Genomic DNA, 14,712 nt, shown 5'->3' on the forward strand with positions numbered 1-14,712 from the left:
AGCTCGGGCTCCAGCACGAACTGGACCCTCGGGGAAGGAACAGAACACCAGCACCAACATGAGAAAACGGAAGAAACGGCTAGAAATGTCCCGAGGATCACGAACGGCAGGTGCCTTGCGGTCTGGGAAGTGGGAGATGCATCGGGGTCCCCCATCTGGGAATGCCTATCCCCATCGCGGAGGTGGAAACAGGCTTCGGAGGGCATGTGACCGCCCAAGGTGTCAGGGCCAGGGAGGGGCATAGCTCGCGTCAGTACGGCTCTCCGGCCCCCCCACCCCCTCCGTCGTCTACCCCGCCACGTCACGAGGTGACTGGAGCGTGCAGGCAGATCTGGGGACATCTACAGACGAGGCTGGCGTGTGAGCCGAGGCATGGCCCTCTGGGAGCTTCCGGTCTCCCTCCTGGCAGCCTCCTCCCCGTCCCCACCCCCAGCTGCGGGGAGGCCCCTGAGATCTGGGGACCTGGGGACCACCAGGCCAGCCTTGCACCAGGGGCTTCCTCGACTTTAACGGAGCCTAAAACAATTCCTCAGGAGACCGAGCTCCAATTTATAGACGTGAAAACTGAGGCTTCTTGGGATTCGGTCAGCTCTCCAAGGTCATGCGGCCGCCCCCGGATGTCACAGCCCTCCCTGCTGGCTCCCGTCCCAGCTCCAGCAGCACACGGCTTCTCCTGGAGAGAGAACACGGTCGCAGCCTGGAGGGGCTGCCGGGCAGCGCGGGGGCTGCGGGGCCGGCCCCCGGTCAGGGCGCGCTGGCCGTGTCCCTCCCCTGTGACCGCGGGCGTTACGCAGTGATGGCGCCTGTAGTAATTCCTGTTCCCTGCGAGGCCCCCCGGTGCCGGGATTTCACTAGCACAGGGGGATTAAATGGCCACAGCCCTTTGTGGGATCGATTCGTGCCGCTCGCATTTATGTTTTACGTGATGATCACGGCTGGGGGTCTGTAGTGTGAAGAGCCCGCTGTGCGTGTGGTTAGGGCTGCGGCGTGGCCGTTCTCTCTCTCTCTCTCTCTCTCTCTCCTTTTCGTTTAAAAATTTTCCCCGACGTCGTCTCTTAGAGTGGCCTTCCGTCCACAGCAACACCGAACAGACAGCGGGGTTCCCATGGACGCCACACCCGGAACTTTCCGCTGGGGTTTGCATCTCGCGGTGGTGGGGCGTGCTTGCCGTAGAATGAGCTGAAGTTTCCGCTGGGGTGACTCCGGGCGGGACGAGTGTGCCGTGACCGGTGTCCCCACGGGGGTCTCGTGGCCGTAAACGCCCTCAGTGTGCCCGTTCGCCCCTCCCGCCCCCACGCCCTGGCGACCACTGATCTTTGTTTCCTGTTTCCATGGTTTTGCCTTTTCCAGAATGCCCTGTGCGTGGGATCCTACAGCCCCGTAGCGGGCTCGTTCTCTTGGTAACGTGCATGTAGGATTCTCCCTGTCTTGAGGCTGGGTAGCTAGTTTCTCGAGAATTCTCTTTTTTTTTAACGTACTACCCACACCCCGGACACCAGGCCTGGCCAGAACAGCCCATCCCTGTCCCGGGGCCGAGTGGAGAAAACCCTGGGTGTCGTCACGCGCTGGGCCTGGGCCATCTCTCCGGGCCTCAGCTCCCTCAGGCAGCATCAGGGACAACAGCTCACCGAGGACACATACCCCAGCGTGGTCTGCGTACGGGGGTTTCTTGCAAGTGGGCATGTGCAGGAGGCGCAAGGGGTGAGTCCGTCTCGGGGGGTCAGAGGCCCCACGCCACAGATCTGCAGGATTCACGGGTGGGATCCGGGCAGGTGCCCGGCCGGAGGGAACACCTGTGCGCGAGGCCCACGGCTGTCTCCGTGGCGCAGTGTCTTCTTCCCGCCACCAGAGGGCAGCACCACCGCTCTCACCGCCCCGGAGGTCCCAGGAGGCTTTAGAGGGTCCCCTCCTCCGTGGGCAGGGTCGGGTCCCCTCAGCAAAGCGTGTCTTAAAGCAGCTCTGCCCGCAGGTCAGATATATCTCCAGGAGCCAGGCAACTGAGGGTGTCAGGCCGTGTGTTCTGGAAAATGACAATAGCTATTGTGCACCCAGCCCACATCCTAGCAACGCTCTGGGGCAGGTGATTGAACGAGGCAGCCGGGCGGAGGGACAGCTGCGGGGAAGCCTGGACGTTCCAGGTCACAGCACGTAGGAGGTGAGGCTGGGGCTGCGCCCAGGCCATCTGCCCCCACGGCCTGCACTCCCCCCCCCCCCCCCGGGACTCTGACAGTGACCTTCCCTCCCTGGCCTTGAGCCAGATCCCAGCAGTATAAAAACTTGCTTGTCTGCTCACGGACAGACGATCGGCTGTTGTCCTTTGTATGCCTGACAGATGAGAAGATAACAGTGTCCAGTGTCGAGGATCTCAGTCCTCCCTCCACCGCCCCCCCCCCGCCCCCGCCGCCCCTGCACAGTCTCCCTGGAGCCTCGGAGGAGCACAGGGTGACTCCATAGCCCGCCGGGCCATTCACTGGCTTCAAACCCGGATTCCAACGGCTCATCCCGCAAGGGGAGTCTTAAATTGAAGCCCAGTCTTGAATTTCGAGTCTTAAATTCAAATCCCGCCCTCTGCCTTCTTCCGCTAATTTTATCAAGTCGTAGATGAGACAATTTCTGCACTCCTTCTGCGGGAAGGAGAAGCACAGGGAGAGCCCAGTGTTGGCACTTCAGCTAGAGCGGGGAGGGTCGCTGTGGCTGCAGGAGGGCAGCAGAACTCGAGGGGTCCCGCCGGGCTCCGCACCCGCAGTCTGCTGTTTGGGTCCCTCTGGAGGCACAAGGCAGGCGCTGACTCCCGGCCCAGGGTGCCCAGGGAGACGCCAAATTACTTTTCTTGCCGCTCACCTCCTTTCCTGCACCTGCTTCTCGTCCCCACATAGCCGGAACCCTGCTACCCTCAGGGTGTTCACAGCCTTCTCCTCCTCAGACAGCCTGCTGTCCCCAGCATGGCCCGCTCCCCCTCTGTGCCACCCACGCAATGTCCCCACCTCGGGCGGGGACCGCAGCAGAGAGGAACCCTGCCCTGGTGGATGGGGGGCCGCCGGGATGCGGGGTCCTGGGGGGCAAGGGGTAGGGGGGGAATTGGATGGAGAAATGTCCTTCTCTGTCTGGCGTGACCTCCTTGATGTTTACGAGGAGACCCCGAGGTGTGGTGCTCGCTCAAAGCTGGCGTTAGACAATCGTGTTCGTGGGTGTGCGTGGGTACAAGTAGCTTAATGCTCCAACGAAGTGTGGCAGGTCCTTCCTCGGCCACCCCGCACCCCTCAGCCCACCTGGGCTTTCTCCTGCAGGCTTCCTGCCCCAGGTACACCACCTGCACCCTGTCCAGACCAAGAAAGGAGGGTGGCATTAGAAGATGTGAAAATAGGGGCGCCTGGGTGGCTCAGTCAGTTGGGCGTCCGACTTCGGCTCAGGTCATGATCTCGCAGTTTGTGAGTTCGAGCCCCGCGTCAGGCTCTGTGCCGACGGCTCGGAGCCTGGAGCCTGTTTCGGATTCTGTGTCTCCCTCTCTCTCTGCCCCTCCCCTGTTCATGCTCTGTCTCTCTGTGTCTCAAAAATAAATAAACATAAAAATAAATAAAATAAATAAAAAGAAGATGTGAAAATAAGCAAAGACCCCCAAATGAGAAAGTCAAAGCTGTCTCCCCAGCACTGGCTGGAGCGGGGGGTCGTCCCCCCTCACTTGCGTTTGCCAGAGCCCCAGAGGCGGGCAGAGCAGTGGGGGGGCTTCCCAGAGGAGGAAAGAGGCCGGGGTGGGTCTGATGGGAGGCCGGAGAGGCTGGGAGGCCAGGAGGCCGGGAAGTCCGCTGAAAGGGGTGACCACACGGCTGGTCAGGGAAGCAGGTTTGGCTTTCTCGGGTTGGTCCTGAGTCGGAAGAATCCAGCTGGCTCAGGTCCCTGCGTGGGCCATGCTCTCTGCCCGGCAGGCCTCCGTGCCAGCCTCCAGCTCTGCCATCGGCCGGCTCCTCCCTGTGTTTCAAGCGACTCTGCTGGTCCCCAGCCCCTGGGCCTCCCCCGGCATCAGCTGTGCCCCTTGGGCCGTCTTCACCGCCAGGCTGGGGCTCCTTAAGGGGCTGGCCTGCTGTGGGCCCCTGTGTCCCGTCCGCTGGCCTCCACGGGACGGGGTCGAGATCTCCCCACCACGGCAGGCGCGCACACAGCGATGGGGGACGGATGGCCCACGTGTGGGGCGCCAGAGACAGGAGCCGCTCCCTGGGGTTGACCAGATGGCCTCAAGTTATCCGATTCTCTCTGGTTCCCCAGGAAAGAAGATGGGCCTGTGCCCTGATGCCCTATGGGGCTTGAGCTGGCGGGGGGGGGGGGCGGGGGTGGGGGCGAGCGCAGTCACTGGTTTACTCACCTGCGCCTGGTGTGTCCCACCCTTTAACGTGACCTTTCTTCCCCCGGCAGTGTCGGAGCCCCAGGCTGCTCACAGCCCCCTGGAGAAGTCGCCCAGCACGGCCATCCTGTGTAACACGTGTGGAAATGTGTGCAAGGGGGAGGTGCTGAGGGTCCAGAACAAGTATTTCCACATCAAGTGCTTTGTCTGTAAAGGTGAGCATCTCTGGTCTCTGTTCTTTGTCCCTGCTGAGACGGGTGAGCTCTTGCGAGGACATAAATACACCCGCTAAACTAAGGTCTGGGGGTGGGGGGTGAGGAAGGGTCTGGAAGCTTCCAGGGAGGGCTTCGCAGAGGAGGTGGTGTTTGGGCGCTCTGACTCGGAGTGAGGAGGAGCCCGTCAGGCCAACCCAGGCGGCAGGGGCAGGTGCACACGGTGTGGGGCGCGGGTCGGCGGTTTGACTGCGGGGTGCTGCAGGGCCGGAGGGGGATGGGGCTGGGGGCCCAGGCTCCCCCCTGTGCCAGCGGCCCTGCGAGGGACCCGAGACTGTCACTTGAGGGGGCGGCTGGGGCCTGGAGATGTGGGAACCTGTCCAGGGCTGGATGGTGGCCTCTGATGAGTCCCGGGCAGGGTGCCGGGCGGAGTGCCGTGGGAGACTCGGGGGTCCTGCGGGGGCCAGTGGCCCAGGGAAGACCCGAGCGCCCCCAGTGGCCCCCACCCAGGGACCTCTGGGGCGACACCATCTCTGGCAGGGGTGGGAGCGTCCTGGGACCCTCGGTCTGAGGGTGACCCTGGCCCTGCCCGTCAGAGGGGCACAGCCTGGAAGTGGTTTCCTGGGAAAGGACGAGGCAGCGCCGTGTGGACGTGTGAGAACGGCGACCCTGCAGCGTCCTGGGGATACCACCTCTGCCTACGACGCAGCTCCCCCGCTGCGGACCATGCCCCCACCCCTTCTGTGGTCGGTGCCCCACCCCCGGGTGGAGAGTGCCCACCCCCCTCGCCTGAAGCTTCTCCTTTTCATCAGAGCTTCCCAGGGATTTGTCTGGGTTAATTCTCTCTACTCTCCAAAAGATCAATTTGCTGTGTCCGAAAAGCAAAATCCATTAAAATGCTCTTTTTCGATGCTGACTTTAAAAGACGGGGGAAGTGGCCGCCGTGTTTCCAAGGATGGTCCGTAAGCACAGGCCTTAGGAACGCGATAAAAGGCATCAGAACGGAGTCCTGGTTTGACCCGGGGGGGTTGGGAGGAGGGGAGCCCCTGCCCTCCCACAGCGTCACGGGGGACAGATCACTTTGTCCTCCGTGAGCGGCCCTGGAAAAGCCGCGGCCCCTTCGTCACGGCCCACAGGCGGGTGGTGCTGGCGGGCACCCGGGACGCGCCTCTGTGCGCCGCGGCCGCTCCCAGCGCTTGCTGTGGGGGTGGCACGGGTGGCAGGAGCCCGTGGGCACGCGGGCCCCCTTTCGAGACCGCTGCCCACACGCGCAGGCAGCCACAGAGCCTCACGCCGTGCCGGGCGGCCGTGCCCAGCGGGGCCCCTGCCCTTGGCGGTGGGGGCATCTCTGCTTCACCTGCTCAGAACGACGTGGGGCGGCTGAGGTTGCCTGCAGGCTGGAAAGAACCGCGTTTGTTTAAGCGTGAAGGTTACACGGCCTCCGATTGGGCGCCTATCCAGTTTCTCTGAAAGTGCAAAGCCTCTGAGTCACTGAGGGCACTTTGGGATGAATAAAAACGAATACCCAACTCCTAGTGTCTTAAACAACATGGATACTTATCATCTGGTTTTTAACGCTTATTTAGTTTTGAGAGAGAGAGAGAGAGAGGGCAGGGCAGGGCAAGGCAGGGGCAGAGAGGGAGGGGGACAGAGGATCTAAAGCAGGCTCTGTGCTGAGTGGAGAGCCCGACGCGGGGCTCGAACCCACGAACTGTGAGATCATGACCTGAGCCGAAGTCGGACACTTAACCGACTGAGCCACCCAGGCGTCTCGGATGTTTATCGTCTTAACGTAAAGCCTGGAAGTGGCCCCTTTCCCCAGAGTTGGGTAACTTAACAGCTCAACAGGGTCATTAAAGATGCAGGTTTCTTCACTGCCCCACCCCCACTTCCCCTCGCCCCCCCGCATCCTGTGCATGGCAGAGGTGCCTCTCCTCATGGTCTCAAGGTGGCTGCCGTAGCTCCAAGCATCACATCCTCACAGGATAGTATCCAACTCGGGAAGAGGGATAGACACAGGCAGAGGCCTCCCTGCTCACATGATTCTCCCTTCTTTGATCAGGGAGAACCCTTTCCCTGAGGCTCTCCCAAAGACTTCTGATATGGCTCATTGGCCGGAACCGGGTCACGTGTCCACCCACAGGGCCACAGAGGACCAAGAAGGAGGATGGCGATTCTCAGAGACCAGTCATGTCTGTCCCTGGGTGGGCACGTTGCCAGGCGCCCACAGCATCTCACAAGAGGCCCCGGTGGGATGCGTTCTTGCCACCTTGGCACGTGTTTGGCGTGCCTCAGTTTACCTGGGAGAGCCCACGAAATAATTATGTAATTACACTCTGCCTCATGGATGCCCCAGGCTTGGGCTTTGATGCTTGGAGGTCTGGGTTCAAATCCCACCTCTGCCACCACCGGCTCGTGTGGGTCCTACGCACGTTTCTAACCTCGGGGTTTGTACAGCAACATTTCTCGGGCAGCTGCCACGCTCAGGCGGCGTTCTGGGTGCTTGAGACGCATCCGTGAGCACGACGGACACCCTTGTTCTCATGGAGATCACGTTCTGGTAAACGGGGGACGGGCGGGAAACACTGGACAGGGTAGGTACATCTTACCATGTGCTAGAAGGTGCCAGACAGGAAGGGAGGAAGAGGGGCAGAGTTGCTGTTTTCCGTTGAGCAATCAGGGTGGGCCTCACAGAGGAGGTGACCTGAGTGAAGACTTGAGGCACGTTTGGGAAGAGCCTTGCAGCCAGAGGGAGCAGCTGGGACGAAGGCGAGAACGCGGGGTGCGTGCCTGGTGGACGTGGGAAAAGGCTGAAGCAGGATGAGTGATGGGGAGGGGTCCTTGGGAGGCTCTCGGCTCTGGGGCCCAGGGACAGTGGACAGAGGAGGGCCCCGGTCCACCTTCGTTTCCCCAGACCTCTGTGCGGAGGGCCACGGTGGGCGTGGGGAAGGCTCCAGGGGCCGGAGACTGGTGTCCACCGCGCGGGGACGTGGGATTCCGGCTGTGTGTAGGGATCTTGTCGCCTCTACTCTCACGCTGCAACATGTGACCAAACGTGGAAGACACCCAGCACGTAGTAGGTCCTCAAGAGAGAAGTGAAAGCGTGCTTACCAACAGCTTGAAATTTGCCTGGAGGACCCAGTGTGGTCCCCTCGACTTTGTGTGTGCGGCCAAGGTCTGCGCTTTTAGGACCCTGGTTCTTGATTGCACCCTGCTCGTAGCGCCCTGGAAACACAGCCCCGGCCCCTAAGTGACGACCACAGGAGGCCACATCCACCCGTGATGCCCAGCAAGCGGGCGTTTTCTGATCCGAGAAGCAGCAGGGCTGAGCAGGACCGTGATGGCGGGAGAGTCCCCCCGGGAGGGAAGGAGGTGGGCAGGGCTGCGAGCCCCCTGGCTCTGCCTGTGGGGTCGACCGCAAGGGCACATCTCTCTGGGACCGCCACCGGAGAGCTGCTCTGGGCACCTGGGGGTGACAAGGGAGTGGTACAGAACGCCCACATTCTCTCCTTTTGGGGCGCCCCCGGGGCATTTATGAGAAACCAACCAGCGGCTTCCAGAACCAAAGGAAAGCTTCGTCTGCCGGCCCCGGGCAGGTGTCCTTCTTCACAGACTGCCCCTCACAGGGCGATCCAGGACCCGCGGGCCCCGTGGCAGGGAGGTCGCTCTGGGGACAGGGGCCCGTTAGTACAGACGGAGGGTCCCGGGCAGAGACGGGGGTGAGCCCTGGCTGGCAGTGGCCGTGAGCCCCGAGCCAGCGCACTCAGATCAGGCCTCGGGGCCGCCTCCGTCGTTTCCTCGTGTTCTGATGTTAGCGGCTGCCTCCTCCCTCCTCCACCCACCAGCGCAGGGAGGCGTAAGGGAGAGTGGAAACACCCCCCAGGGGCCCCCCCAGGGGACTCCTGTCGGGTTCGGGTCGGTAGGCAGCCCCTCCATCCCGTCCCTCGCTAGTCTCTTTGATTGGAGGTCTCGTTACACACACTCCTCTGTGTCCTGATTTATTCACCTCCCGGACCGTGGGCGCCCTTTCCCCATCATGCAAATCCTTCCACATCAGTTTCAGTATCTGCCCCGATTCCTCACAGGCAAGGCCAGCGGTGACCTTGGCCATTCCTCTGCTGTCGGACACGCAAGCCGGTTCCGTCCGGCGCTGAGCGAACCCTACGTTGCAGGGGACGACTCGGAGGTTCAGAGAGGCTAAGTAGCTCGCCCAAGGTCACACAGCTGAGCAGCAGCGGAGGGAGGATTCCGGCCCAGGCTGCCTGGCTCCAAAGCCCCGCGTTAATTGCCCACGTCGTTTGCATCGCGGCTGCAGCCTACACTGGCCAGCAGTGCTCTGTGGGTATTCCTGGTCATTTCCTGGGAATGAAGTCCCAGAAAAGAGATTGACGGGTCGGGGGGCAGGAGCGGTTTTCACGTTCTGTAGCGTCCGTGCTAAGTGGTATTCCGGGAAGAGCCCCCCACCCCCGTCCCCCGCTCCTGTTTCTGGAGAAGGACCACAGTGAAGGCGCAGGACCGAGCCTCGGGGAGGCCTCTGCAGAGGCCCAGAGAGGTTAAGGAACTTGCCCAGGACGCACAGCCGAGGGCACAGGCGGAACTGGGGGCCAAAGCCAGGCAGCTCCAGCGTCTGGGCTCAGCTGCTCAGCAGACGTCTCACCTCGTCTGCAGAGCTCACATCTCCTTGGAGAACCGCTCTGCTCTCCACAACTGGCACACCGCACGTGCCACCCTGTGGCCCGGGCGAGGGGTCAGGGAGACCCAGGAGAGGCCCATCACCCACCTTGTGTGGGAGATGGGAGCTGAGCTGAGCGGGCTCCCCTCCCCGCAGGGCCGCCGGAGCCCCCGGGCAGCAGGCGACGGGGCAGGTGGTGGGCACTGAGTGGGGTGTGAGCTGAGGGGGGCTCTGCGGACCGGGCCGAGCGGACCGGGCCCCGGGAGGACCCCGACTCCCAGAGGTTCAGTCTCCAGACTCCAAATTTCCGCAAATGCTCTTCCGAAACCTGAGCCCCCGGGGAGGCACCTGTCCGGAAGGAAGGCCGCCAGGCTTCCCCTCGCCTCCCAGACTCCCAGGACACCAAGAAAAGGTTCCACGGTCGGGGCTCCCTTGACCGGCCACCGGGCGTTCCCCTCGGTCAACACCATCCGCGGCACCAAGAGCTTACGTAGAAAGGTTTTCTCTGTCTCCGACGACTTATCCAAATTTATAATGTATGTGTTACTTTGCTAGCTTTCTACTCATCTTAGTAAAAAAAAATAACCCAATCCAGAATAACTTATTAAATATTTAGAGCCTTGTGACCACAAGACATTCCTAAGAAATCAATGTCCACGTTGACTCTGGAATTTTTTCCTGCGGAGAAGGCGAGGCGGCACTTCTGGTCTTAAAACACGTTACATTCGCGTGCGGTTCTTTGGGGAAGTAGAAGGGAACTAGGCTTTCCAGGCAAAAGGGGGGACAAGGTGAAGTTTCCACTTTTACGCTGGCTGTGGGCTTTGCTAGAAGATGTTGGCGGTCTCGCTCTGGCAAGACCTCCCACTGGATGTGCTCGAAAGGAGGACGTGAGTTAAAGTGAAAGATGCCGATACTCAGAATTCCCCAGAAGCAGCAGCCTTTGCAATCAATTAATGTTTTGATGAAAAATTTTAAGTGTGATGCAATACCATGATGAAGGAGGAAGGAAGGAAGGAAGGAAGGAAGGAAGGAAGGAAGGAGAGAAGGAAGGAGGAAGGAAAGAAGGAAAGAAGGAAGGAAGGGAGGGAGGGAGGAAGGAAGGAAGGGAGGAAGGAAGGGAGGAAGAAAGGAAGGGAGGAAGGAAGGAAAGAAGGAAGGAAGAAGGAAGGAAGGACGGATGTGGTTTTTAAGACTCTGCTTGGGGGCTGTGACCCAGGAGGACCCAGGGCCCAGCTGGCAGGGTCTGGAGCTGCAGGGGCGCCCTCTTGGTCCCCAGCAGGGAGGGGCTGGGCCAGCCAGGGAGAGCATAGGCTGCTCCCTCTGAAACCGTGCATGGCTCCCACGTGCCCCTGCGCTGGAGGGGGAGTGTGGGGGGCGGGGAGGGGAAGGCATGGGTGTCCCGGACGCACGCCGGCAGGCTGACCTGAGGCAAGTCGCCCCGTTTCCCACCTGGCAAAGTTCTCTGAGCCCCTCCGCGGGGCTCTTCCTGGGGCCAGAAGGGTGTGTTTAGGGCACAGGGGACGAAAGGATTTGTGCTCAAGTGACCATGGCCTGTGGGAGTCTGTGGGAGTCTGGCCTTGGGAGACAGACGTGAGACGTGGAGACGGACATTGGAGGGGGCGTCGGGACTTCCTCGGTGGCCTGGGGACAACCACGGGGACGCGTGTGCCCTCCGCCCCGCGGGGCTTCCCGCCCAGGACGGGGCGCCGTCCGGGCCCGCTGTGTCCCGTGCTGGGAACGGCCCGGGGAGCGGAGGGTCTCGGGGGCGTCGGCGCTCCTTCCCTGCCGGGGGCCGAGGGGGCTGGCCAGGCGGCCGGACTCCCGGCCCGGGTGAGGGCCACTCTTCTGGAAGCTTCCGCGGGAGAGTCCGCCGGGCGCGCCGAGACCCGCGTCGGGCGGGGGCCGCGTGCGGCGGGAAACCTGCCCGGGGTCCCCGCCCTGCTGACGCCGCGGCCGCCCCCCAGCGTGCGGCTGTGACCTGGCCGAGGGCGGCTTCTTCGTGCGCCAGGGCGAGTACATCTGCACGCGGGACTACCAGAGGCTCTACGGGACCCGCTGCTTCAGCTGCGACCGGTTCATCGAGGGCGAGGTGGTGTCCGCGCTGGGCAAGACCTACCACCCCGACTGCTTCGTGTGCGCCGTGTGCCGGTGAGTGAGGCCGCGGGCTCCCCGCGCCTTCCCTGCCCTTCTCCCCTCCGTCCCTCCCTCCCTTCTCTCCCTCTCTCCCTCCCCCTCCCTCCCCCTCCTTCCTTCTCTCCCTCCCTCCTTCTCCCCTCTCCCTCCTTCTCCCCTCCGCCTCCCTCTCCCTCCCTCTCCCCTCCCTTCCCCCTTCTTTTCCCCTCCCCCCTCCCCCTCCCCCTCCCTTCCTCCTGTTGGGCCACAGCTGGGAGCAGACGCAGGTCCCAGCCCAGGGCCGGCAGGCGGACCTGCACCGAGGCACATCTTCGCCCGGCCCCGACCCTGCAGGCGTCCACCCCTTGCCCCAGCACAGGACCAGGCCCCCATGCCCTCTTTCCCGGGGGGCACAGAGTACAGCGGGTTCTGGGCTTCTGGGAAGGAGCTCCCTCCCCGCCCTCCGCGGCCCCCTCGGTCAGCTCCTCTCCCGCGGGCACTCTCCACACGTTTCTTCTCTTGCGTTGGTGCCTGTGGAGGCCACGCTTAGCCCCTCCTCAGCTGCCCGTGTCCTCGATCTGTGGGTGGCACCCCACCAGCCCCCCCCCGGGGGCAGGGCCCCCCAAGCGTGAGCGTCTTCCGGATCTGGGGAAGGGCCCCTCCCTTGCTACGCTCTCCCCAGCCGCCACCCCCCACCGAGGCTTCAACACGTGCCCGCTTGGGGTCCTGCCGCGGCCTCCACGCCGGGGTCCCGCCTCTCTGTCTGTCGCTCCCCCTCACTGCCCGCCCCCCCCTGCCCGGCATCCCTGAGAAAGTCCGGGCTCCTCAGCCTGGCTGAGAGGACTTCGCAGTCTGGTCTAGTTCATTCATTCATTCATTCATTCGTTCCTTCCTTCCTGCAACCAGGCTTTTTAAGCACCTGCATGCGCCTGGTACAGGGCCGGTGCCGGTGACTCAGGGAGGCATTAGCCCAGACTCTAAGGGCTCAGCACCCAGAGACCCTGAAGTACGAGGGTGCACCGTCAGGGCCTTTCCTACCCTGGGGGGCAGCTCCCCTCCCTCGTCAGGGCACCACTGTGCCCTGCACAGGTGCTCACCTGGGCCCCACGGCACCTTCCCAGCAGCACGTCTCTGGAGTTGCGTGCGGGCAGGGGCTGGGCCTGCTTCCTCTGTGGTGCCCTGTGCCTGGCCCAGAGCAGGGGTGAGGCGGAGGGTCGCTGGAGATAGACTGAGGGCCTGATCCTCATGGCAGGGCCACAACCGGCTCCCCTCTCTGCCCTGCACCTCAGGGGGCTTAGCAGGGAGGCCAGAAGCAGTTTTCTCACGAGCACCCGGCCCCCAGACGCATGGCTCCAGCTCCCAGGAACATGTTCCATTTCTGAGAGACAAAGAATAATAATGAAAAAAACTCCCCAGGGTTAACTTCTGCTCTGTGTTCTCCGTCTCACCACACCCAGTTTCAAGGGCAGTTTTTGAGCTGTTGGTTGTAGCTACAGCCTTTGTGCCAGACAGAAGTGGATATTTTCGTCAGCGAGGTGTAGAGACGGGGGAACGATGACAAGGAACGTTTCTAATGACAGGCACTGTGCCCTCGTGCCACGTTCAGGCCAAAGTTCTGGACTATCTGGATAGTCTGGACTGATCAGGACTATCAAATAGTTGGTTTCTGTGCACGTAGCGTAGAGACGAGGAGACGTGGTCACCGTTGGCTGGAAGGATCACCTCTGGATAATCTCCTGTTTTGAAAACAACAGCAGACGACTCTGTCACGCTGCATTGACCGCGTTGCACTTACCACCCTCCGTACACGACTATAAAACTGGACAAAGTACACGAAACAACTGTTTTCAGGCACTGGAGCACAGGCTGCTTGGGACTCAGCCTGGGGACACAGGCATCAGACTCTGAAAATACCCAGCTTTGTGCCCGGAGACAGTTTCTGGAGCCGTAGTACCAGGAGGGGAGACCGAGTCAGGAGGCGGTGACCCGAGCAGGAGGAGCCGTACTCCGGAGGGGAGGGGGCCCCGCAGAGCGAGTGCAGAGAGCAACGTGGGGGCGCCTCTGAGCCTTTGACTGGACACAAAGCCACCCAGGCAGAGAGGACATTTCACCAGGTGGACAGAGAGTGACCAGATCGCTGTAAGCTGAACCGTTCCCAGGGCTGGGAGACGTTCAAGTTGTGACGGAGCTGTTGAACACCCAGGTACGCGGTGGGGATGCCAAAAGGGTCGTGCCTGATTAGTGGGGCTAAAATAGCCTGCGTGCGAAAGCTGCAAACACCTGCTGAAACGAAGAGAAAGGTCAAACCCACAAAAGGTCGCACTGATCTGCAAATGAGCCTCTGCAGGAACAGACCCAGCACTCTCCGTAGGAAGAGTGGGGTCCAGCCCTCGGCATCATAGAATGCGGCGCCCAACATCCGACCAAATAGTACCAGTCACAGAAGAAGCTGGAGAATGAGACCCAAAGCCAGGAGAAAAACGAGTCAATAGAAGTAGACCCAGAAATGAGATGATGTGGCAGTAGCAGCCGGTGGCTTGACACACTTTGGAAATATGCTTCGGTATTTAAAGGAAAATGTGAATAGAAGCGGGAGTGTTACAGGACGTATGAAAAGAAACCAAGTGGAATTTCTGCAGGTGAAAATTACAATTTCTGAGACGGAAATTCCTTCAAAGGAATTAGCGGGAGAGTAAGTGTTGCAGAGGAAAGGCTTGGTGAACCTGAAGACAAAACGATAGGATCTATTCAGACTACAGCAAAGAGACAGAAAAGACTGGGAAACATGGGAACAGGTTCAGGAATCTGAGAATAGAGGATCTTTTTACCTGTCCAAGGGGGGGGGCATCCAGGAGGTGGGGGAAGAGTGGATAATTGAAGAAATAATGGCTAAACAATTTCCAATTTTGATGAAAACTGTTGACCCGTGGATCCAGGAACATTGATGAATCTCAAGTAGCATAAACACAACAGAAACCTACTAAGCCCATCGTAATCAAATTTCTGAAAAATAGTAACAAATCTAACAAGGAGCAAGAGGGGAAACAAAACCCCCACATCACAGACAACGGAACAAAGGAATTATTACAGACTTCTCGCCTAAAACTATGCCCAACAGAAGACAATGGGCTAGTATCTTTAAAGACTTACAAGAAAGAAATCGAACAATTCCATGCCAAGCCTCCCGCCCACCCGGCCACACACCGAAAAAGAAAAAAAGCAAAAAGCAAAACACTTTCAAAAGTGAAGGCAAGACCGCTAAGGAATATGGGGTTTCTTGTGTGGGGCGACGAAAAAGTCCTCAAATTGATTGTGGGGATAAACGCCCAAGTCTGAGTACCCTAGAAACCACGTTGAATGACATGAATGTCACACAGGCA

The 14,712-nt window shown here is 60.9% G+C and overlaps 1 protein-coding gene across 1 annotated transcript in view; it reads left to right on the forward strand.

Moving 5' to 3' along the window:
* The window catches only part of ABLIM2 (actin binding LIM protein family member 2), a 115,669-nt gene that overhangs the window by 8,961 nt on the left and 91,996 nt on the right, over positions 1-14,712 (forward strand). Inside the window, exons 4-7 of the mRNA XM_047091289.1 lie at positions 1,500-1,701; positions 3,924-4,080; positions 4,408-4,551; positions 11,185-11,368. Of these exons, the coding sequence (XP_046947245.1) occupies positions 1,500-1,701; positions 3,924-4,080; positions 4,408-4,551; positions 11,185-11,368 (687 nt within the window). The remainder of the gene's footprint in view (positions 1-1,499; positions 1,702-3,923; positions 4,081-4,407; positions 4,552-11,184; positions 11,369-14,712) is intronic.

This window comes from Lynx rufus, unplaced genomic scaffold (genome assembly GCF_022079265.1).
Source record: "Lynx rufus isolate CCGP_SWC_20201006 ecotype Redwood Valley unplaced genomic scaffold, mLynRuf1.p SCAF_3, whole genome shotgun sequence".
Taxonomy (NCBI): Eukaryota; Metazoa; Chordata; class Mammalia; order Carnivora; family Felidae; genus Lynx; species Lynx rufus.